The sequence below is a fragment of the Arachis ipaensis genome, chromosome B6, assembly GCF_059453495.1.
Source record: "Arachis ipaensis isolate K30076 ecotype BB chromosome B6, ASM5945349v1, whole genome shotgun sequence".
In the NCBI taxonomy this organism is placed as follows: Eukaryota; Viridiplantae; Streptophyta; class Magnoliopsida; order Fabales; family Fabaceae; genus Arachis; species Arachis ipaensis.
Genome location: NC_142441.1, coordinates 133,852,679 through 133,875,977, shown reverse-complemented (window position 1 = coordinate 133,875,977; position 23,299 = coordinate 133,852,679). Strand labels below are relative to the sequence as shown.

The 23,299-nt window shown below is 36.8% G+C and overlaps 2 protein-coding genes across 2 annotated transcripts; both read right to left on the bottom strand.

Annotated features, from left to right (window-relative positions):
* Positions 1–6,644: 6,644 nt before the first annotated feature.
* LOC110263825 (uncharacterized) lies at positions 6,645–9,721 on the bottom strand. The gene is made up of 3 exons (XM_088491002.1): positions 8,318–9,721; positions 7,947–8,162; positions 6,645–7,694 (listed from the first exon to the last, which is right to left on the bottom strand). The coding sequence occupies exons 1-3, from the start codon at positions 9,719–9,721 to the stop codon at positions 6,645–6,647; spliced, it is 2,670 nt and encodes an 889-aa protein (XP_088347128.1).
* Positions 9,722–21,573: 11,852 nt separating this feature from the next.
* On the bottom strand, positions 21,574–22,692 carry LOC107648393 (glutaredoxin-C1). Its single transcript, XM_016352274.3, has one exon. The coding sequence runs from the start codon at positions 22,389–22,391 to the stop codon at positions 21,999–22,001; it is 393 nt and encodes a 130-aa protein (XP_016207760.1). The 5' UTR covers positions 22,392–22,692; the 3' UTR covers positions 21,574–21,998.
* Between the last annotated feature and the right edge of the window lie 607 nt (positions 22,693–23,299).

The following is a 23,299-nucleotide window of genomic DNA, read 5'->3' as shown; positions in this document are numbered from 1 at the left end:
TGGCACAACTTTTCATTACATCGAGCTCATGTACCTCCACTTCTTTGAGTTTGATATTTTCCCTTTCTTGCTTCCACAAGATGGTCATCAAAAAGGACAACGGGAAAGGCACCAAGAAGCCAGCTTCCAATAAAGTGCGCCAAGAACTAACGGCCAGGCCCCTCCTGAAGAAGACCAAGGGCCCCGTTGACGTTCTAGAGAAGGACAACCCTCCTAAGGATTCAAACAAGTTTCCCAACCGTTACTGCGAACTTGTTTACTCCAGAATGATTGAAAGGAATTACCATCCGGAACCCCTCCTAGTCTTACCGGCTCACCTCAGTCCGATTGTGATGCCACACATTGACCGGAAGCATTGGAGGTTCCTCTTGAGGCAACCAGCGGAGGCCAATCTCTCATGGGTGGTGGAATTCTACTCCAACTTCCACTCACCTCATCTCACATCAATATTTGTGCGCCGAAAACAAGTGTCGGTCACAGTGGAAACCATCCGAGAAGTCCTTGGGATTGCACCGTCAACGGATGCATATGACGCCTACCAAGAAGTCTTGGCTACATGCGTTGACCGCGCATTCGATTGGAGCGCGATCCTCCGCGTCATTGCTTTACCCGACGCATATTGGATTCAGGGGACCATAAAGCGAAGACCGAATGGTTTAGATGTCCGCCACCTCACTCAAGAAGCCACCGCATGGGCCCAAATTCTAGCTCACTACGTGCTCCCAAGCACACATGGGTCATCCATCACCGCCGAGCTTGCCTTATTGATATGGTGCATCTTGACCGAGAAACCGGTCGACGTTCCGCATGCCATCCGCCAATCCATGGGGCGCATTCATGCCAAGGGAAATCTACCATTCCCCGCTTTAGTGACGGCATTAGTTGCGAAAGCCGGCGTCAACCGGGAGACTAAAGATAGGCGAACCTCAATACCGGTTGATGGTGATATCATTCCGACCAAGAGATGCCTCAAGCCTCCGGAAGTCACCAAGGATATTGAACTGCCCACACCAACTGGCCACGCTACCACTTCATCTACATAACAAAAATCGGCCGCCCAACGCCTTGAAGACCTTCACAACAAATTAGACCGCTATGAGAGGCGTAACCAACGCCGCTATGCTCATGTGAAGAGGCTTCTAAGCGTAATCACCCCACCTATGGAAGAACCCGATATCTCCACCTCCACCGCAACTTCAAGCGGAGATAGCAATGGCATTGGAGATGTGGTTAGCACGGAGGACCGTGCTAAGTTTTAAGTGTGGGGAGGTCGGCCGACCGATCTCCGTAGGTAACATCTGAATAAATCTGAATAAATTAGGATAGGTTGCATGATTAGGTTTTAGTTGGCACCATTCGCATGATAAGTCTGCTTGGTTGGAACAATAAAATTCTCTCTTAGGAAACCAGCACTTTGGGGCGACCATGGCATTGCAAATTTTAAATGCTTTGATGCCAAAGTTGCATGAAGAATTATATTTTGGAACATGGGTTTGAAGTTAAGAACACAAGCTTGTGAGATTTGAGCCTAATGGTGTGGTTACATCTTATAACCACTTATTTTTCCTTCTTGTGTGCATTATTCTCTTTTTATGATTGTGATCTTTGATTTGTTTGATTCTTTATGTCCATTATTTGGTGCATTCATGCATTTATATGATTGAGGCCATCATTTCATTAGCTCACTCACCCAAATGGCCTTACCTTCTATCTTCCTTTGTTAGCCAAATTTGAGCCTGCGATTAACCCACTTTGTTCTTAATTTAGCACATTACAAGCCTTAAAGCGGAAAACAATAAAAGTCCTTATTTGGATCTTTGATTAGCTTAGGCTAGGGCGTGTGAGTATCATTCGAGTGTGGGAACCTTGGGACATTGGGTGAATAAAAGGATATTTTGTATTACTATTGAAAATATTGGGAATTGGGTACATACTCATGTATTGATCAAATGTAAAACCTTATGCATTGACGCTCTTGTATATAAAAAAAAATGAGAAAAACAAAAGAACAAAAGAAAAAGAAAACAATATGGTAAAGAAAAGAAAAAAAAATAATAGAAAAAGAAAGAAAAGAAAAAAAAAAGAGGAAAAATAATAAAAAGGGGACAAAATGCCCCAAAGTGAAGCTCAAGAGGAATCAATGCATAAGTATTGTGAAACGAAAAGAAAATGCATAAGTATGCGGAAAAGTGAGGGATGGATAGTTAGGTTAGTACTTAATTGTATAGGTCATTATATAGGTTAGGTGGGAAAAGTTTAAGTTAATCAAAGATTCAAATCCTAAGCCCACTAGCCATATATGACCCTACCTTGACCCTAACCCCATTACGACCTAGGAAAAGACCTCATGATAATTGTATGCATGCATTGAATAATTGTTGATTGTTAGATGAAAAACAAATCTTGGAAAGTATGATTAGGGGAGAATTGAGAGAATAAACCCCCAAACACCGAGTGATTAGAGTGCAAACACTTCCGACGAGGGTTCGATGCTCAATCCTTTGATTCCCGGCTCTCGCGAGCATTCCTCACGCAAGGTTGCGCATATTGCATTTGATGCTTAGAAAGTGGCAAGTCCTATGCTTTGACCACCATCGTATCCCATGTGCTCGCATATGTCCTAAGAAGGCTAATTTGCTCCCAACCAAGTGGATAGTGGCACTAGTCATAGTTGCATGCATATAAGTAGGTTGCACTTCATGAGTCTTATACTTTTGCAATCTCTCGGTCTTCTGTGTTTCTTTGCATTTCTCTAAGCATGAGGACATGCTAGAATCTAAGTGTGGGGAGGTTGACAAACCCCAATTTGAGGGTTTATCTTGTGCAGATTTCAGGGGTTTTATCAATGATTCCACACACTTTCTATATGAAAATACAAGATTTTGCATTCCTTTCCTAGTTTCGCCTCATGAATGAAAACATGCTTATTTCGCACTAAAATAGATACATTTCTAATCTTCTCTTGATGCCATTCGATGCCGTGACTTGTGTGTTAAGTGGTTTCAGGATATAGAGTAGGAATGGACCGAAAGAGAGAAGGAAGACGGGTACAAAGGAAGGAAGCATGAGGATTAAGCTTTGGAAATGTCCGCATGGGCGCGTGCGCGCACTTGACGCGCCCGCGCGGATAGGGCAACGTGAAGCCAAAGCCAAGAGCCGGCTTGAGAAGCGGCTAAGCCAGGATCTTCATGGGTGCGCACGCGTACATCACGCCTCCGCGCACATTACAAGACGTCTCAACGACGCGTGCGCGTACCTTGCGCGTGCGCGCCGATTTGCGAATATGATTTTTTAAGAAGTCACGTGACTTAGGCGTGGAGGCAGTTAAGGATCCCACTTTTGGAGAAACACCTTGGCGGGAAAAGCTTAAGAAGACCAAAGGAGCAAGGGTTAAGGACACTTTTAGTTCATTTTTGAGATCTAGATATTTTTTTGGGAGAGGAGAGTTAGTTACACTTTGGGGAGAAGAAGAGGGAGATTCCAAGCTTTTCACTAGGGTTCATCCTCATCTAATTTCTGAATTTTCAATGACTTTTTGGTGAGATCCATTATAATTCTCACTCCACATTGTTCATGTCATAGATTTTCTTCTCCAATTTCAAGTAGTAGATGCAATTGATCAATCCTCATAGATCTAGAATTCAACTTTGTAATTTTGGATTTCGTCTCTATTTTGAGAATTTGATTTTCATTGCTACTCTTTGAGACTTGTTGTTAGATCTTTGTGTTGCAATACTTTCAATTCAACTTTTCATCTCATTTTACTATGACTTTCCTTCTTGCTCATCACATGTTTGACAAAATGACAACACTAGCTATGGAGTAGAATTTTCACACTTGGCATAGGATTTGGTCCTTGGAAGAAGTTGAATAGTTGTATCAATAGTTGATTTGGAATTAGGGATTGCTAGTTGGCTTGGAGTGCACTAAAGCTAGATTCCCATAAGGTGAAGCTAGGACTTGTGACTCAAGTTGATTGCTTTCATTTGACTTCCCTCTATACCTAGGGGATAACTAAATGAAGCAAGGCCTAATTGTTGTCAACATTGAATGGACTATAGGGATAGAATTTCTAGTGCCAACCCTAAGCCAAGTCTTTTGATAATTGATTGTTTGTTCCTCATTACTTTGCTAAAACCTTCAAAGAACCCCAACAAGGCTTACTAAATCAATAAGATGCACACTTTGGCAATTCCAAGGGAGAACGACTCGGGAGACTAGTACTCTCGGATATAGATTGTAGATTTGTTTGATGAAGGATTTTGCGCCGGTTTAGACTATACTACGATTGATCATTTGATAATTTCTATACCGGCAAAAAATTCATTTGTCAAGCCCCCAAAGCCACAATAATCAAACCATATACATATAAATCACCTCAAATCAACCTAGGGTTCCAATTACACATAAATTCACAAGGGTTTAGTGGCTCTTACCTCCTCCCACAGATTTACTAGCAAGAATCCAAGGCTAAGCAAGGATTAGAGCAAACCTAAACACCAAGAATCACAAAAACTCATTTAATCAAAAACCCTATAAACCCAAAATTTTGAGGAGAGAAACTCGGAAGATTTTGTGATTACCTTGAGGTTTCTTGGGTGGGTTTTGTAGAGCTCTTCACAAGGAAACGCGTAGCCGCAAATCGTGCGGCGATCGGAGCTCTCTAGCTCAAGATATGAGCTTTGGAAGAAGATGATGAATAGTAACCAAAAGGGTTTCTTCTTCCTCTCTTCAATTCAGCATGAGTGTTGTGTTTATATGTGTGTGTGCTGATTTGGTTCATTTAATGAGCCTTTTATATGTTGGGCTTGGGCCCAACTTTGGCCCGGTCCAACCCGTTAGCGTGTTTAGCCCGTTTGGCCTAACTTCGGGCCAAACCTTTAAAATTTACGCCCGGTTTTCCATTCCTAGCATTTTTCTAAGGTTTTCGCCGGTTTTCACTTTTACTCGTGCGGTACCGGGCAGACTTGAACCGGTTCAATTGCCGGTTCGCGGTTTTTTACGGTTTTTTGCAGAAGGCACATTTTCTTACTCAGAAAAATCCACTGAGTCCAAAAATCACCTTTAAATCCTCAAATTCTCTCTCTAACTTTTCGGAATCTAATTTGGGCAATTAATCACTTAATTAACCGGTTGATTAGTTGCGGTTCTTACATTCTCCCCACCAAATAAGAAATTTTGCCCTCAAAATTTGAATTACCTGAGAAAAGTTTGGGATAATCCTTTCGCATCTCAGACTCCAATTCCCAAGTGTGCTCTTCAACTCTGGCTCGCTCCCAAGCAACTTTAACCAATGGGACATCCTTTCCTCGCAGCTTCTTCACACTAGTGTCATCGATCCTCACTAGTGTTACTTGGAAAATTAAGTTCTCCTTCAACTCAACCGATTCAGGCTCCAACACATGAGCCGCATTCGGCGTGTACTTACGGAGTTGTGACACGTGGAATACGTCATGCAAGTTAGACAGATGAGGTGGCAAAGTGACTTGATACGCCACCGGCCCGAATCTCTTTAGAATCTCAAACGGTCCTATGTATCTTGGGTTCAACTTCTTGGTCTTGATTTCTCTTCCAATCCCAGTTGTCAGTGTAACCTTAAGGAATACGTGTTCTCCTATTTCAAACTCTAACGGTTCCCTTCTCTGATCTGCATAACTCTTTTGTCGACTCTGAGCAGTCAAAATCCTTTCTCGTATTCTCTTAATCTTCTCAGTAGTCTCTGCTACCACATCTGGACCCAATACACTTGCTTCACCAGATTCATACCAACAAAGTGGTGATTGGCACTTCTGTCCATACAAGGCCTCATACGGAGCCATCCCAATGCTCGCATGAAAACTGTTGTTATATGCAAACTCCACCAACGGCATGTAACGATCCCAACTCCCAGGTTGATCTAACACACATGCTCTTAGCAAATCTTCCAACATCTGAATAGTCCTTTCTGATTGTCCATCTGTCTGCGGATGATATGCGGCACTAAGACATAGCTTCGTACCGAAAGCTCTTTGGAAAGCTCCCCAAAACCTTGAGGTGAATCGGGGATCACGGTCCAACACTATGCTCGATGGCACACCATGCAACCTTACTATCTCCTTGATGGACAATCTTGCTAACTCTTCCATAGAACAGTTCACTCGGATAGGTAAAAAATGAACGGATTTGGTTAAGCGGTCTACGATCACCCAAATCGCATCAAATCCTGACCTAGTCCTCGGTAAACCGGTCACAAAATCCATCGCAATTCTATCCCACTTCCACTGAGAAATCTCGAGTGGTTGTAGCATTCCTGACGGTTTTTGATACTCTATCTTCACTTTCTAACAAGTCAAACACTTGGATACTACTGTTGCTACATCACCCTTCATCCCAGGCCACCAGAACATCTTCTTCAAGTCATAATACATCTTCGTGCTTCCGGGATGAATAGAAAACCCACTGTTGTAAGCCTCCGACAGCAAGTCTTGCCTCAAGCTCCCAACATCCGGTATGCAAATTCTTGCCTTGTATCTCCATAACCCTTCATCATCCTTAGTGAATTCTTCGTGCCACTTATCACCAACTGGCTGAAACAATTGCTGAAGCTTCTGCTCATCTCGCTGAGCCCTTTGTATTTCTGATTTAAACATGCTTGAGATTTGTAGCTAGTTCAAACAAGCTCTCCCAGCAACTTCACCAATATCCAGCTTAAGATCCAAAAACTTATCTACTAGATCCTCTTCCTTGATTCTCATCCAAGCAATTGTTAAAGATTTCCGACTCAGAGCGTCTGCTACTACGTTCGCCTTCCCAGGGTGATAACTCAACTCGAAATCATAATCTTTAAGCAACTCCATCCACCTTCTCTGGCGCATATTAAGCTCCTTCTGATCAAAGATATACTTGAGACTCTTATGATCAGAAAAGATGTTAAACTTTAATCCGTACAAGTGGTGTCTCCAAATCTTCAATGCAAATAGAATCGCCGCTAATTTCAAGTCATGAGTGGGGTAATTCACCTCATGCGGTCTCAGATGACGCGATGCGTAAGCCACCACGTTCTGGTGTTGCATCAACACACAACCCAAACCCTTCAAGGAAGCGTCACAGTACACTTCAAACGCTTCATGCGGTTCCGGTAAGATTAGAACAGGTGCTGAAGTTAATCTCTGCTTTAACGTCTGAAAACTCTCTTCGCACTCCGATGTCCACACGAATGGCACTTCTTTCCTTGTCAGCTTTGTCATTGGTAGCGCAATCCGGGAAAATCCTTCGATAAATCTCCGGTAATATCCGGCTAAACCCAAAAAGTTCCTGACTTTCGTCACAGTCGTCGATCTCTCCCATTCCATCACCGCTTCTACCTTAGAAGGATCAACAGCTATTCCTCCTTTACTCACCACGTGGCCTAAGAACTTTACTTCCTCCTTCCAAAACTCGCACTTTGATAACTTAGCGTACAACTTCCGCTCCTTCAAGATTTGCAACACAATCCTCAAGTGCTCCTCATGCTCTTTCACCGTTTTAGAATAAACTAAGATATCATCTATGAAAACCACCATGAATTTGTCTAAAAAGGGACAAAAGACTCTGTTCATGTAATCCATGAAAATAGCAGGTGCATTCATTAACCCAAAGGACATTACCGCAAACTCGTAATGTCCATAGCGTGTCCTAAACGCAGTCTGAAGAATATCATCCTCCTTCACCCTTATCTGATGGTAACCAGATCTCAAATCAATCTTGGAAAACACTCCAGCTCCTTGCAATTGATCCATCAAGTCATCTATTCTTGGCAGCGGGTACTTGTTCTTCACAGTCACCTTGTTCAACTGTCGATAATCCATGCACAAACGCATTCCTCTATCTTTCTTCTTCACCAATAAAACTGGCACTCCCCACGGTGATACACTCAGCCGAATGAACCTCTTGTTCAGAAGCTCTTCCAACTGAGTCTTTAACTCTGCCAGCTCTATCGGAGCCATTCTATTTGGCGCAATCGACACTGGTCCAGCTCCCGGCACCAATTTGATCGTAAATTCAATTTCCCTCTGAGGTGGGAACTCAGGGATATCTTCCGGGAATACTTCTGGAAAATCTCTAACCAACGGTATCTGATCTAAGTTCTGGGCATCAGCCGACGCATTAGCAGCAAACAGAATATAACCCTGACACTCCTCCCACTACAATGCACCATTACAGAGTTTAGGTAATACCCCGTAGCTATCACTGCTCTAATTTCTCCTTCCGGCATAAACCGAATTGTCCGTTCAAAATAATCCAGCACAACCCAATTTTTCGACAACCAATCAAACCCCAAAATCATTTCAAGCACTACCATTGGTAAACAGATCAAATCATGCACAAACTCTCTACCCTCAAGCTTGAAACCTACTTGTCTACAACCTGAGCTAGTCATAACTGTTTGATGCGGAGTATGTACATGCAGATCAAAAGGTACCTCTGACACTTTCAAGCCTAATTCCTCAACTTTAGAAAACGAAATAAACGAATGCGAAGCTCCAGTATCATATAATGCAGCTAAAGATTTATCACCAACTAGACATATACCTCTTATCAACGGATCCGCCTTAGAAGCATCCTTAGCATTCACAGCAAAGACTCGGCCTTGATGCTGACTCTGGCCGGCATTCTGATTCCTCCAACGAGGGCAATCCTTCGCAATGTGGCCAGGCAACCCACACTTGAAGCAACCACCTAAACCAATCTTGCATGAGTCATAAGGGTGAAAACGTCCACAATGATTACAAGCTAAATCCGGAGAATCCTTACTCTGATTTCTTCTTCCCCTAGCATACTGAAACTGATTCTGATTGTTCTTTCTGAAGCCCCCTTGGCCTTGAGGTGCATATCCTCCTCTTTTGAAGCTTTGTCCATTCGTATGAAAATATTTGCCACGCTCACGACTAGAGCTCCCTCCATGAGTGTCCTTAGATACCGCCACAGTCTTGGCATACTCCTCCACTACTCTAGCCTTATTCACTAAGTCAGAGAAGACACGGATCTCCATAGGAGCCACAGCAGTCATAATGCTCTCCTTCAAACCCCTCTGGTACTTAACGCATCTCCAGCTCTCGTAAGTCTCTGGGTCACCCTGACATACCCGAAAAAACCTACAAAGCTCTTCAAACTTATTAGTGTACTCTGCCACAAACATGGAACCTTGCTTCAGCTGCATTAGCTCCATCTCCTTCGCTTCCCTTGCAGACTCAAGGAAGTATTTCTTGTAGAAAGCCGTTTGGAACACCTCCCATGGAATGTCGGCATTCTGAAGCTGTAGCAAACGACACTCAGCTTGCCACCAGGGCTGGGCCTCTCCCGCTAGCTGATAAGCGGCAAACTCTACATATTGATTAAGAGGAACATGATGCGCCTGTAAAGCATGCTCCATAGCCTGGAACCAGTGATCCGCTTTAGTAGGATTTGTGGACCCTCGGAAAATTGGCGGATGAACCTTGAGAAACGTCGCCAAGGTCATCGGAACCAATCTCGTGTTATCGCCATTTCCCTCAGCATTATCATTGGCATTTCCTTCTCCGTTCCCATTGCCATTCCCCGTCGGTTGGCCTAACCTCTGAACAGCTTGCAGAGTCGCAGCAGCATTCGCTTCCATGGTGTTTGCTAAGTTAGCCATGGCCGTCATGAACTTGGCATGGTTATCAGTTGGTTGCTCATTCCTACTTTCTCGCGTACGTGTCCAACCTCGCCCGCGAGTGGCCATGTAGGGTTCCTGTCTACACCAAACAATCGATATCAAGGTGATCAGTCTCAATATCAAAAGCCTAGTACTTCAATTATCCCAAATAGGCACTCACAAACAAGCAGGCTATGCAATATCAAACAGATAACCTAATAGCATCAAAGAAAAGACACACAGAGTATGCATTGAAGCAAAATCGGTCCATTCCTCAGGCTCACGAGGACGAACCGCTCTGATACCACTAAATGTAACACCCTAATTAGCCTAAGCTTTACCTCGCGTCATAAAGCAAAGGTTAACCAGAGATTATGACAGTTCTAAACCTCATACGTATAATATATAGAAGAAATAATATAATATAGAAGTCCGATGAAAGATATAGTTTAAAGACTAGAATTTGAAAAGCGCAAATCGTACTAACAAACTACTAGCTTAAGGCACACGAAACATATAAGATACAACAAAATATAAGTATATAATATCATAGGAAACTAGCCTCGACTCGCGGAGTTTAAGCCAGCTAGCCATACCCAAGTATTCAGAATCATATAGAAACCTAACAGTTTAAAAACAGCTTATACAAGTTTTTCTCTCATAATACAAGCTCTGGGCTAAACAAAATACAAAAGTGAGAGAGGTATAAACAGATAACCAAAAAGACTCCAAAAAAATCCAAGATCCTCCGCTCCTGTCACCATCCAAAGCAACTCACCGAGGTGGGTTGCGACCTGCATCTGAAAAACACAACAAATATATGATATGAGAACCGGAAGTTCTCAGTATGGTAACAGTGCCCAGTGATGTAGGATATAAGACCCCGGGACGCCAAAGGCAATCCTACGCTCCATATCCATCACAAGATTCAAGCTTAAAGCATTCTAAAAACAAATAAGCATAATAATAACCTCATAATAAATAAACCGGGTAATCTATCTTAAGGAATTTCTATTCTAACCAACACCGCTGTCCCACAGCCTTCACCAACCTATCCTCCATGCGATCCCATCGCCATCGCCTTCCGAACCTCCTCAATCCCAGTAGAAAACACAATTAATAGCAATGCAAGTAATTCACAGGTAAAACCAAACAAGGTAAGTAGATCAGGTAAGCAAATAGGCATGTTATTCAACTAGGCATACAAGTACAAGTCGGCAAAGCAAACAAACAGATAGAAAATGCATATGATGAATGCCTGCCCTACTGCCTGTGATATCACATTGTCGGTTCAACTGCCAACCCGACACATCTTCATGGAGACGTTGCCCTTCGAATTTTCATATGGGAACCCCCGAGATATAGTGCCCGGATCACTGTCCAGGTACCGGCGCCTGCTCACCTATAGGTCCGAAGGATGCGAGTGGGATACTCTTGCCACAGACCTCACATCTCAACGCAAGCGGGACGAACCACCGCCCTTACGCTGCCACCGCTACCTCGACAAACGGGATCCAACCCCGTCCCTGCCGGGTGCATAGCGTCTCATATTCTCAGTAAAAACAATATTTCAATGGTTTTCAGAAAACATTTTCAGTATACAGAGATCCATCGTCTCAATCCGAGTCCTCGACTCATCTCAACCACTGTCTATTTATAACTCAGTTTCCAATATCAAAGTTCATCATTCCTTATCTCATATATCACTTATCCTCCACCCAACGTCAGATCATTCTCAGCATGCCAGAAACCTAGGCCTCCATTTTCTAAGTTATCATAAAACCATGTATTAGGATCCTTAAGTTATATCCCATGCCCTAATACTCAAAACTAGGCCCAAAAGTCTTAAAATGGTGTTAAAGAAGCTTGCAACCTTGTTGGGAAGGTAGAATAGTTGAAAACAAATAAAATTTTGAGAAACAGGACGTGTGCAGCCACACAAGGGTCTGTGTATGCGCACACTCCTGAGAGTTTTGAAATGCGTGCGTACGCACAGGGGTGTGCGTACGCACAGGTGTCAATTTTTACAAGGGTCTGTGCACTCGCACAACCTGTGCCAACGCCCCCAACAGACTGACCTTCCTGACGTGTGCGTCCGCACAGACGTGTGCGTCCGCACAGACGTGTGCGTCCGCACAGACCTGTGCGTCCGCACAGGTTGAAGTTTTTCCTTAGATGTGTGCGCGCACAAGCTGTGCTGGCATTGCAAACAGAATGCACTTCCCTGCCTGTGCGTGTGCACATATGTGTGCGTCCGCACAGGTTGAAATATTTGCAGGGTGTGCGTCCGCACGAGGGTGTGCGCCCGCACACATCAGAAATCATGAAATTCTGTAACTTTACAAAATTTTAGATTTCTAACACCAATTTTGAAGGATCATAACTTCCTCTACAAAATTTCAATTTTCACAAACTTTATATCGATTTAAAGGGTTTTCAAAGATCTTTAATTATAAAGAATTTTCAATCAATTTTAAAAACCGAGGCAAAATTTATGATCTTACAAAGTTCATTAAAAATCTAATTTTACCTAACTTCACAATTTACACACTTCCTTACCATACACATTCCAAATCACATCAAACCATTCAAAACACCACTTTTCATCAAAATGTACTAGTTATACCATAATACACCAACTTTACCATGTTCTCCTTCTCATTTCATTATTCTCAATTCCAACATCAACTATATAACACTTATGATCAAAATCACCATCAAACCCACCATTTCATAAATCATAACACTACAATTATCATAAAGAACCAACTTCCAATCCATACAATCATACAACATCATCATATCATTAAAATTCATCACAATCAACCCAACATTCATCAATTCATCAATATTTAACACACCAACCATCATTTTAGTTCAACCTATCTTATTGGTCACTAGCCTATGTGTCCATGAATATTATATACTACATAGAGGAAACCGAAACCATTCCTTGGCCGATTCCCCTTTATGCACCAAAACTCAAATTGATCACCAAATAGCTTTTAACCAATTTCCGAGCTTTCACTTCCACTCCAATAAGCACAATTAAGTTCCAAGAGCCCCCAAAGCCACAATAATCAAACTATATACATATAAATTACCTCAAATCAACCTAGGGTTCCAATTACACATAAATTCACAAGGATTTAGTGGCTCTTACCTCCTCCCACAGATTTACTAGCAAGAATCCAAGGCTAAGCAAGGATTAGAGCAAACCTAAACACCAAGAATCACAAAAACTCATTTAATCAAAAACCCTATAAACCCGAAATTTTGAAGAGAGAAACTGAGAAGATTTCGTGATTACCTTGAGGGTTTCTTGGGTGGGTTTTGTAGAGCTCTTCACAAGGAACGCGTAGCCGCAAACGGTGCGGCGATCGGAGCTCTCTAGCTCAAGATATGAGCTTTGGAAGAAGATGATGAATAGTAACCAAAAGGGTTTCTTCTTCTTCTCTTCAATTCAGCATGAGTGTAATGTTTATGTGTGTGTATGCTTATTTGGTTCATTTAATGAGCCTTTTATATGTTGGGCTTGGGCCCAACTTGGGCCTGGTCTAACCCGTTAGCGTTTTTAGCCCATTTGGCCCAACTTCGGGCCAAACCTTTAAAATTAACGCCCGGTTTTTCATTCCTAACATTTTTCTAAGGTTTTTGCCGATTTTCACTTTTTCTCGTGCGGTACCGGGCAGACTTGAACCGGTTTAACCGGTTCAACTGTCGGTTTGTGGTTTTTCACGGTTTTTCGCATAAGGCACATTTTCTTACTCAGAAAAACCCACCGAGTCCAAAAATCACCTTTAAATCCTCAAATTCTCTCTCTAACTTTTCAGAATCTAATTTGGGCAATTAATCACTTAATTAACCGGTTAATTAGTTGCGATTCTTACATCATGACAGTTTTTCACAAGAGAAGTTGACAAAAGAAAGGCAGAAAGGCTAGAAAAGCTTCAATCAAAACATATGAAGCTTCAAAGAAAGGTTTCTATATTATTTCAATTTTGTTTCCACTTTCCAAATTTTATTCCATCCAAAATTTTATCCTTTGAATAATGTGAATATAATTACTAACTTTCAGCATTGTCATCTCAAGATTTTTGTTTTGAATAAGAGATTGGTACATATCTAATTTTGATATTCATGTTTGGGTTATCAATAATAAACCAGGGTCAATTTTATTGGCATAAAATTTTTATCTCGTTTCAAGGTAAATGTCCCCATAATTCACATTATGGTATTTTTCCTTCTCAATTATGTTGAAATCTGAGAAGTCCTTTACTGGTATATTTACTGAGAATGACTTAATTTGCAAAGTTACTAGTTTTAAGAATAGATGCACTAGATATAGTTGTTTTTTATTTTGATTTTATAATTATATGTTGGTGCATATATTTCGGAGTATATTCTTTTTACTAGTTGATATGGTTTGTTAGGATTTGTAAATAGTCTGGTGACGGCGTGAAGCTATACAATTGTGTTTATCAATAGTTGAGAGAGAGAAATTATTCTTGAACAATTTGGTATTAACAATTAAGTTCTGAATTTTGTCATTTTTTTATGTTTTGGCCTTTCAAGGGCAAACTCTACTGTTTTCCCAAATTTTCGGCCACAAAGCTGTTAGGTATGTTATTTCATATTTCTGGTTCTATGATTTGTAGCTAATTAGAAATATGCTGTATTTTTACAAATATTGAAAGCTATCAGTTTAGATATATGGAGTAAACTGTTTCTAACAAATTTATAACCTGTATGTGAAAGAAAGGATAACAGAGCCAAGAGCAGCATGGACCAAGAGGTTCATAATTTATCTGAAAGGGTCAGCAAAAAGATTCATACATTGAAAGAACTCATACCCAATTGCAATAAGGTGTGTCTCTAGTCACTAGAGTTCATTATATTCCCAACTTTATTTTTCTCATTGTGAGTGCCAATAATGTATGTGCTAGATTGATAAAGCTTCAACTCTTGATGATGTAATTGACTATCTTAAGACCCTAAATCTTTAGTTGCATGTCAATTTTACTGTTAATTAATCCTCTATCTAGCTAATTCAAATTCATAATTAGTGTTGATATATCTTATATATATAGAAAATTGTTGGATATGTATATGTTTACAGATAATGTCAATGGGGAGAGGACTTTGCATTCCATTTATGATGTTTAACCAAATGAGGTCTATGATTATGCCACCATCACCACCTTTCATCAATCCTACTCCACCACTTGCGCCATTGTCAATCACCAATTCTTCCAGTCTAGATGTCTCACATGTTCAAGCAATCAATAATGGTGATCATGTTTCTCTTCACCAACACAGAACTAGCAGCCGCTACCCTTTTAAGTTCACCAATTTGTCTTACAAAATTGTATCGAAAGAGAAATTATTAGCAAATAAGATTTACTTGTCATGTGATATAGTAGGAAATTATAGTTCTTTTCCTTGTATTTGGCTACCATATAGTTTTATTATGTTTTTTTTTTTTGTTATAGTTAAAAAATTATGTTATGTTTGATACTTTGTATAGGAGTTATTACTTTTGATTTTCAATAATAAAAAATCATATATTATGTTTAATACTTTGGTTATGAGTTATATAATATTTTGTTTATGGATTATAATTTTTTGTTATTATGAAATTTTAATCAAAAAATCATTTGTTTAATGAGGTAAAAATGACGGTAAAAAGTGTCTTTTTAAACGATCAATAAATGTCACTTTTACCCGGTAAAAAGAGCAGTTTGTAACTGTCATTTTAAACAATATAAAACGTCATTTTAACACGATAAAAATGGCAGTTTCAAATGTCGATTTAACCAACCAAAAATACTATTTTAATCCGGTAAAAATGGCAGTTTCAAACGATGTTTTAACCAATCAAAATGCCACTATGTCATGGTAAAAATGGCGGTTCAAACCATTGTATTAACCAACCGAAAATGCCGTTTACACCCTGGAAATAATAGCAGTTTGAACCGCCTTTTAACCAACCAGAAACTGATGTTTTATTTGGAAATAATGGCGGTTTGAACCGTCGTTTTAAGCTATCTAAAAATTGCCATTTTAACCTAGAAAATTGTGGCGATTTTTTGAAAACTGCCGTAATAACCAAAATGGCGCCCAGAATTATGTCACTTTCTGAAACTGCCGTTTCTGGTAATAATGGCGGTTCAAACCGCTGTAAACACAAAAAACCTATCATTTTTGCCAAATTTTTTTGTAGTGCTAGTCTAATATTATCATGTCATATGATGACAATATTGGTATGCGTATGATTGAGAAAACTGCTAGTATGGCAATACTTGATAGATATATTTAGGTTTTAGAATATAGATAAGGTTAAAATTAGTGGATAATATTAGTATACATAATCTAGTATTATCATGTCACATGATGATAATATCGGTATATGAGTATGATTGAAAAAATGCTAACATGACAATACTTGATGGATATATTTAGGTTTTAAGATTTAGATAGATTTAAAATTAGTATGACAATATTAATATACGAAGTCTAGTATTTATGTCACATGATGATGATGAGTGTGCGAGTATGATTGAAAAAACTGCTAACATGAAAATACTTAATGGGTATGTTTAGATTTTAAGTTTCAGATAGAGTTAAAACTAGTGTGACAATATTAATATACGAAGTCTGATATTGTCATGTCACATGATGACAATATTCGTGTCTGAGTATGATTGAAAAAATACTGACATAGCAATATTTGATGGATATATTTAAGTTTTAATATTTAAATAGAGTTAAAACTAGCGTGACAATAGTAATACACGAAGTCTAGTATTGTCATGTCACGTGATGACAATATCAGTGTATGAGTATATTGAAAAAATTGCTAACATGGTAATATTTGATGGATATGTTTAGGATTTAAGATTTAGATAGAGTTCAAACTAGTGTGAGAATATTAATAAATAAAGTCTAGTATTGTCATGTCACATGATGACAATATCTGTGTATGAATATCGTTACAAAAACTACTAACATGGAAATACTTGATGGATATGTTTGGGTTTTAAAATTTAGATAGAGTTGAAATTAGTGTGACAATATGAGTCTATGAGTATGATTGAAAAAACTATTAACATGGTAATAGTTGATGGATATGTTTAGGTTTTAAGTTTTAGATAGAGTTAAAATAAGAGTGACAATATTAATACATAAAGTTTGGTATTGTCATGTCACATTATGACAATATTAGTGTCTGAGTATAATTAAAAACACTGCTAACATAGCAATACTTTATGGATATGTGTAGGTTTTAAGATTTAGATAGACTAAAATTTGTGTGACAATATTAAGATACAAAGTCTGGTATTATCATGTGACATGATGACAATATTAGTGTCTGAGTATGATTGAAAAAACTGCTAACATGGCAATACTTGATGGATATATTTAAGTTTTAAGATTTAGATAGAGTTAAAACTAGTGTGACAATAGTAATACACGAAGTCTAGTATTATCATGTCACATGATGACAATATCAGTGTATGAGTATGATTGAAAAAATTGCTAACATGGTAATACTTGATAGATGTGTTTAGAATTTAAGATTTAGATGGAGTTCAAACTAGTGTGAGAATATTAATGGACAAAGTCTAGTATTGTCATGTCACATGATGACAATATCTATGTATGAATATCATTGAAAAAACTACTTACATGGCAATACTTGATGGATATATTTAGGTTTCAAAATTTAAATAATGTTAAAATTAGTGCAAAAATATTAATACACAGTCTAATATTGTTATGTCACATGATGACAATATCAGTGTATTAGTATGAGAAAAAATTGTTGACATGGTAATACTTGATGGATATGTTTAGGTTTTAAGATTTAGATAGAGTTAAAAGTTAAAATTAGTGTGACAATATTAATACACCAAGTCTAGTATTGTCATATCTAGGGGTGGAAAAAGGCCAGGCGGCCTACCAGGGACCTGCAGCCTGGCCTGTATTTGGCCTGGCCTGTTATAAAATAGGTACAGGCCCAAGCTATTATAAAAGCCTTATTATATTAATAGGCCACGCCCAGACTCACTAATTAGTCTTATTGGCCTGTCAGACCTGCCTGAGCCTGTTAATACATAATTACATATATAAATAATTTTTTTATTATTAATACAATTATAAGATATTTTAAATTTATTATATTTAATTATAAATAGTTTTGTATATTTTAAATAGTTTAAAGTTTAAAGATTCTTATAAATATTAATATGACATATTACATATAAATATGCTTATTAAAAAATAGTTTTTTTAAATAATATTTTTATTTTTGTAAAAAAAATTATCAAGCCTTTTAACAGGCTTCAGGCTAGACCAGGTTTAGTACTTTAAAAAAAGTCTATAGCAGGCTGCAGGCCAGGCCTGTTAAGAGCAAAGCCTGGCCTCGCCTGGCCTGTTTCCATCCCTAGTCATGCCCCATGATGATAATATTGGTGTATGAGTATGATTAAAAAAACTACTAATATATCAATACTTGATTAATATATTCAAATTTTAAAATTTAGATAGAGTTAAAACTAGTGTGACAATGTTAATATACGAAGTCTTGTATTGTCATGTCATATGATGACAATATCATTCTATAAATATGATTGAAAAAATTGGTAACATGGAAATATTTGATTAATATGTTTAGGTTTTAAAATTTACATAAAGATAAAACTAGTGTATAATATTAATACACAAAGGACTTTTTTATACAATAAATATATAAAAATGATTATTTCTCTAAATGTACACAAAGAAAAATGATCACCAACATGCAAAGGATTATTTCACTACTGGCACATGCGAAATGAAAATATCTCATGACACCCGCAAAATGGGTAATGGACAATTGATACTCTAATGCACACGAAATAGAGCGCACGCAAAATAGACAGTGGTGATGAATAGTAATAAAGAAAGTATAGGTAAAAAATGTATACTATGAACGTGAATAACAATTTAAAAAAGGAAGGTAAATTCAAATTCAAATTTTAATTAATTAAATAATTATTAACAGATTTTATGAGAAAAGAGAGTAGTGCTCCTTTTCTTTATTCATCTCCTTCTTTTCCTCTCACCTAAACCTCACCCCTTTCTCCCTCTCTTTCTTTTCCAGTTCAATGGGTCGTTCTCTCCTCTTTCTGCTCAAGGCCTTCCACGCCATCCTTGTCTCCGCCGTCCAAGACCCCGACGGAGAAGTTATCCGCCTTCCTTCCAAAGTTTCCAGATTCTTCAAAGCGCCTTCTGACAACAGCGACAACGTGGAGGAAGGAACTTGCTAGGCCATTTTAATCGCTTGTTCCAATGGCTACTGAAATTACAGGCATCAAATACTGTCATTCTTATACGCCCGTTCTTTCAAGTTTCAATTTTTTTTTCTTCTTATGCCTTTCTTTCCTCAACGCTTTCCCTTGTCAGTATTTTGTTCCTTCTTTGTTTGACTGTTTAGTATGAAATTGATGAACTGTTGCTGGATGTTCGTTTTTATTAGGTATGTGGATGGTTATTTTTCATTTTAAAGTGGATTTTATTTAATTTAGATTGGATTTAAGTAGATATAATAAAATTTGATGGATGTTCATTTTACTAGGTATTGGGATGGTTATTTTCATTCTGAAACTGACGGCTTGATAGAGAAAAAGCTCGGCGACGCTGAGATTGTTTTGTGAGGAAGGGACCGATAGTGCAGTGGGGGTTTGGGGAAAGGTATGCAGTGGTAAAAGGGTTAAAAGGTGCATGATAAAGTGTAAAATGTAAAAGTAGAATTTTTGGACGAATAATTTGTGATGGACTATTTTTTTCGCCTTCTATGGGCCGGAAGTGCAATCTATTGTTCACATTGTTCAAATTTTTCGTTGTCTATCTAGCGGTGCCGATAATAATAATAATAATAATAATAATAATAATAATAATAATAATAATAATAATAATAATAATTGTGGTGAATAATAATAATAATAATAATAATAATAATAATAATAATAATAATAATATTAATGTTTAAATTAAAAATAATAATATTTAAATTACAACAAAATAAAATATCACTACGAAATATATTAAATGTACAAAAATATAATGCTGATCTATCCTATTAAGATTTTTCTCTGACATTTGTTTCAAATGTTTTTTAGTATCCCTTCACCTCTATCAAATTATTGTAAAATTTTTTAGAAATATTGTAACTCTTCCTTTTGCATGTATGTCTCTTGGTCCCTCCACCATATAAATAGGGTAAACTATGGAAGTGTTTGGATTTTTATTATTTTACTTTTATTTTTAGTCTTTTATTTTTAGAATTTAACAAAAAATAAAAAATAAAAAAAAACATCTTTTTTAGTATTTGATTTTTTTTAATATTTTTTTACTTCTAAGATCTATTAAAAAAAGTAAAAATACTAACTATAATGATCAATTAAATAGTATGTTCATTATCTGTCATCCTTAATTGATCATTACAGTGAGTATGTCCACCATCTACCTACTACTCATTCAAAATTTCATGATTTTCTTTGCATTATATTTTGTATGAATTTGTATTATAATAACATCATTCGTATTTTGATAATGTCACTCATTCGAAAAAAATATTAATCGGATAGATAAACATCATATTTTTGTACATTTAATTGAAAATGTGAATATATTTTGTAGTGATATTTTATTTTGTGAAAATTTAAATATTATTATTGTTATTTTAAATTATTATTATTATTATTATTATTATTATTATTATTATTATTATTATTATTCACCACGGTTATTATTACTATTGTAGTTATAATTATTTACTATTATTATTATTAAAATAAATAATTAAAACATTAAGAATCAAATTTAAAAATAAATATTAAAAACAAAAATTATATTTATTTTTTTCTCTTTCTATATATATATATTATTTAAAATTTTGGTTTTATTTATTTATTTTATTAATTTAAATTACTTCTAATTTTAAATAAAAAAATAAAATTAATTTTGTAAAATCAACAAAGTTTATGAATCTAATTCAAATAGTACAAATATGCAATACCAATCAATTTTAATTTAGTACTATTTAGGGTGATATATAAAAATATTTAGAAGAATATTCATATAAAAATGATAATTAAAATACAAATATATATAATATTAAATAATTTAATTAAATATATTAAATGATTAAATTATATAATTTTTCTTAATTGTTACTTTTATATAAATACCATCTTAATTATTTTTATGTGAATACTCACTTTAGTAATTATTCTTTTATTGATTCTTTCTTTAGTAAGTTTATATGGTCGTATAATTATTTTTTTATTGATTATTCTATTAGTATGTATGAAAGTAGTCAAATTTGGTAAATTTTACCATTAGAATATTAAATATTTGCTCAAGTATTTTTTATTATCCATATACAAATAAGCAAAACTCTTGTTATTGTGAGATAAAAAAAGACACTGATGTCATTTCAATATTCAAAGAAAGCATGCTGGAAAAAAAATGCTTGGTAATTGGTAATAAAGATTCGTGGCAAAACATGGGAGACAAGGAAAGCGACAACTATGTCTGGACACGACTCCGTTTCTACCTATCCTGTCCATACTTTCTTTTCACTAGTTGGTCATTCTTCTTCAACATAACATAACTCTCGCGGCTACAATTTTCTTCTTTTTAATGTCATTTCTAGATGAAAAATGTTATTCCACAAATATAAAATAAATAATTATCCTATAACTTATTTTGTGAAATAAAAGTGTGAATTTTCATTTTTTTTTTCCTTTAAGGCTTTAAGGTTAATTTCTCTTTCAAAATAAGTCATTGAATGATGTAACTATCTATAACTTAGGTCTCTTTAGACAAGGCAAAGACAAAATCAAAAAGGGTGAAAGCACAAGTAAAACAGAAATAAAAAACAGAAAAAGTCATGAGTAAAAACAGTAAAATTAGCTCTCATCATTCTTTTCATATGCCTCATATCATTCTTTACAAAGGAGGGAGCTCCAAAAGCAAGCAAACCATGACAAACCAAAATATAACTTAACAAGCAAGACCAAAACGATAAAAGAACAAAAAAAACCCGAAAAGAAGAAAAAAAACCAAAAAGAGAAAAAAATTGCTGCTGAAGAATTAACAAAGTCAGTAGTAATAATAATAAGTGCCTTCCAAAATGGAATGGAGAAGAGACTCACAAAAGACCACTCCTCTTCCTCAAACCGTTGCCTTTTGCTATATGCATTAGTAGTAACAGTAGCTTATAGAAGTAATAGTAGTAGTAGTGAAGAAGATAACTCATTGATCTGAAATCCCAAATTAAAAGGTGGGTATTAATTTAAAAATGAAAAATGAAATTTCAAAGCCAAAGGGCACCAGCTTCTTTGAGAAGAGGGACCAAAGTGCCATTGATATGGCAGGCCATGACCCTGTCCATGGTACCAACAAGCTTTCCACCGATAAAGACAACGGGGACGACGGACGAGGTACCCAGGAGCCTGATGAGGGCCCTCTCGAGATCTTTTCCAAGAGGGTCCTCGTCAAGCTCATGGACGGCGGGATTAACTCCCATGCCGCAGAAGAGGCGCTTGATGGCGTGGCACATGCAACAGCTGCTTATGCTGAATATCACCACCGCGTTCTCCGACGCCAGCCTCTCTATCCGCTCCAGCGGGTCCACTCCCACACCCACCATTCCGTTGTTCCTGCTTGCTGCTACATAGTTCCCCCACGAGGCCGTTTGGTAGTGCATTATCACAATGTCACAAGCTAAGGTTTTGTTTGTGTTGAAGCAAAAATAACAAAGCAAGGGAAAGTTGAATGTGGTAATGTGATGGATTATAGAAGAACAACAACAAGAAGAAGAATGTAATGAGAATATATGATGAGTTGGTTGGTGTTGTGTTTGGTACTTTGGTGGAGGGGAAGAGGAGAGGGGTGATATTTATAGAGGTTGAATTTTGGGGATATGTAAAATAAAGAAATTAATTAATTTAAGGGAGAGAATATCTCACACAGGATCACATCTTAGGGAGTGTGACTGCTTCAGTGGATCATGTTGTTGTTTGTTTATAGTATTCTAATTCCCTTTGCTTCTTAATAATATATAAATAAATCATGGATGGGAGTGTGCTACTGTGCTTGCTGGCTTCTTTTTCTCTTATTATTATTGTTACTATAATAGAAATTTCTATAAGTATATGTTTGGGAGAGGTAATAATAAATAAGAATAATAATGACCAATTGGGTTGATTTGCTTAAGGTTGAAACAGGCAATAGTTTCGGGGGGAGATGATTATGTTATGTAATAAGGGTATTGTCAATAATTCTCTTTAATCTGCATATGAGATATATATTGAGATCAAAAAAGAAACTAAATCAATTATCCTAGGTTAACACAAAAATTAATTATTAAATATTTAATATAAAGAATATATATTTAATAAAATTTAATTTTAATACACTGTTAATATAAAATAATTTTATATATATTTAATTACGTTATACTAAATTAGCAAAAATAATTATATTTTACATTAAATGTATAAATATTTATGTAAAAAAATAGATATAATTGTAAGATTGTATAAAATATTTTATACTATCAATATATTAAGATTTAATTATGTTTAATATTCAGAGAAAAACTTAATTATATTA

Bases quoted from the DNA above. Each gene is read 5' to 3' on its own strand.
- LOC110263825 (XM_088491002.1), bottom strand. From the start codon at position 9,721: ATGGCCACTCGCGGGCGAGGTTGGACACGTACGCGAGAAAGTAGGAAT. The intron at 8,163-8,317 runs GTAGTGCTTGAA...GGTGCATTGTAG, and splicing joins ATTTGATCTGTTTACCAATG to TGGGAGGAGTGTCAGGGTTA. The intron at 7,695-7,946 runs GCAGAGTTAAAG...GGTTACCATCAG, and splicing joins GAATGGCTCCGATAGAGCTG to ATAAGGGTGAAGGAGGATGA.
- LOC107648393 (XM_016352274.3), bottom strand. From the start codon at position 22,391: ATGCACTACCAAACGGCCTCGTGGGGGAACTATGTAGCAGCAAGCAGG.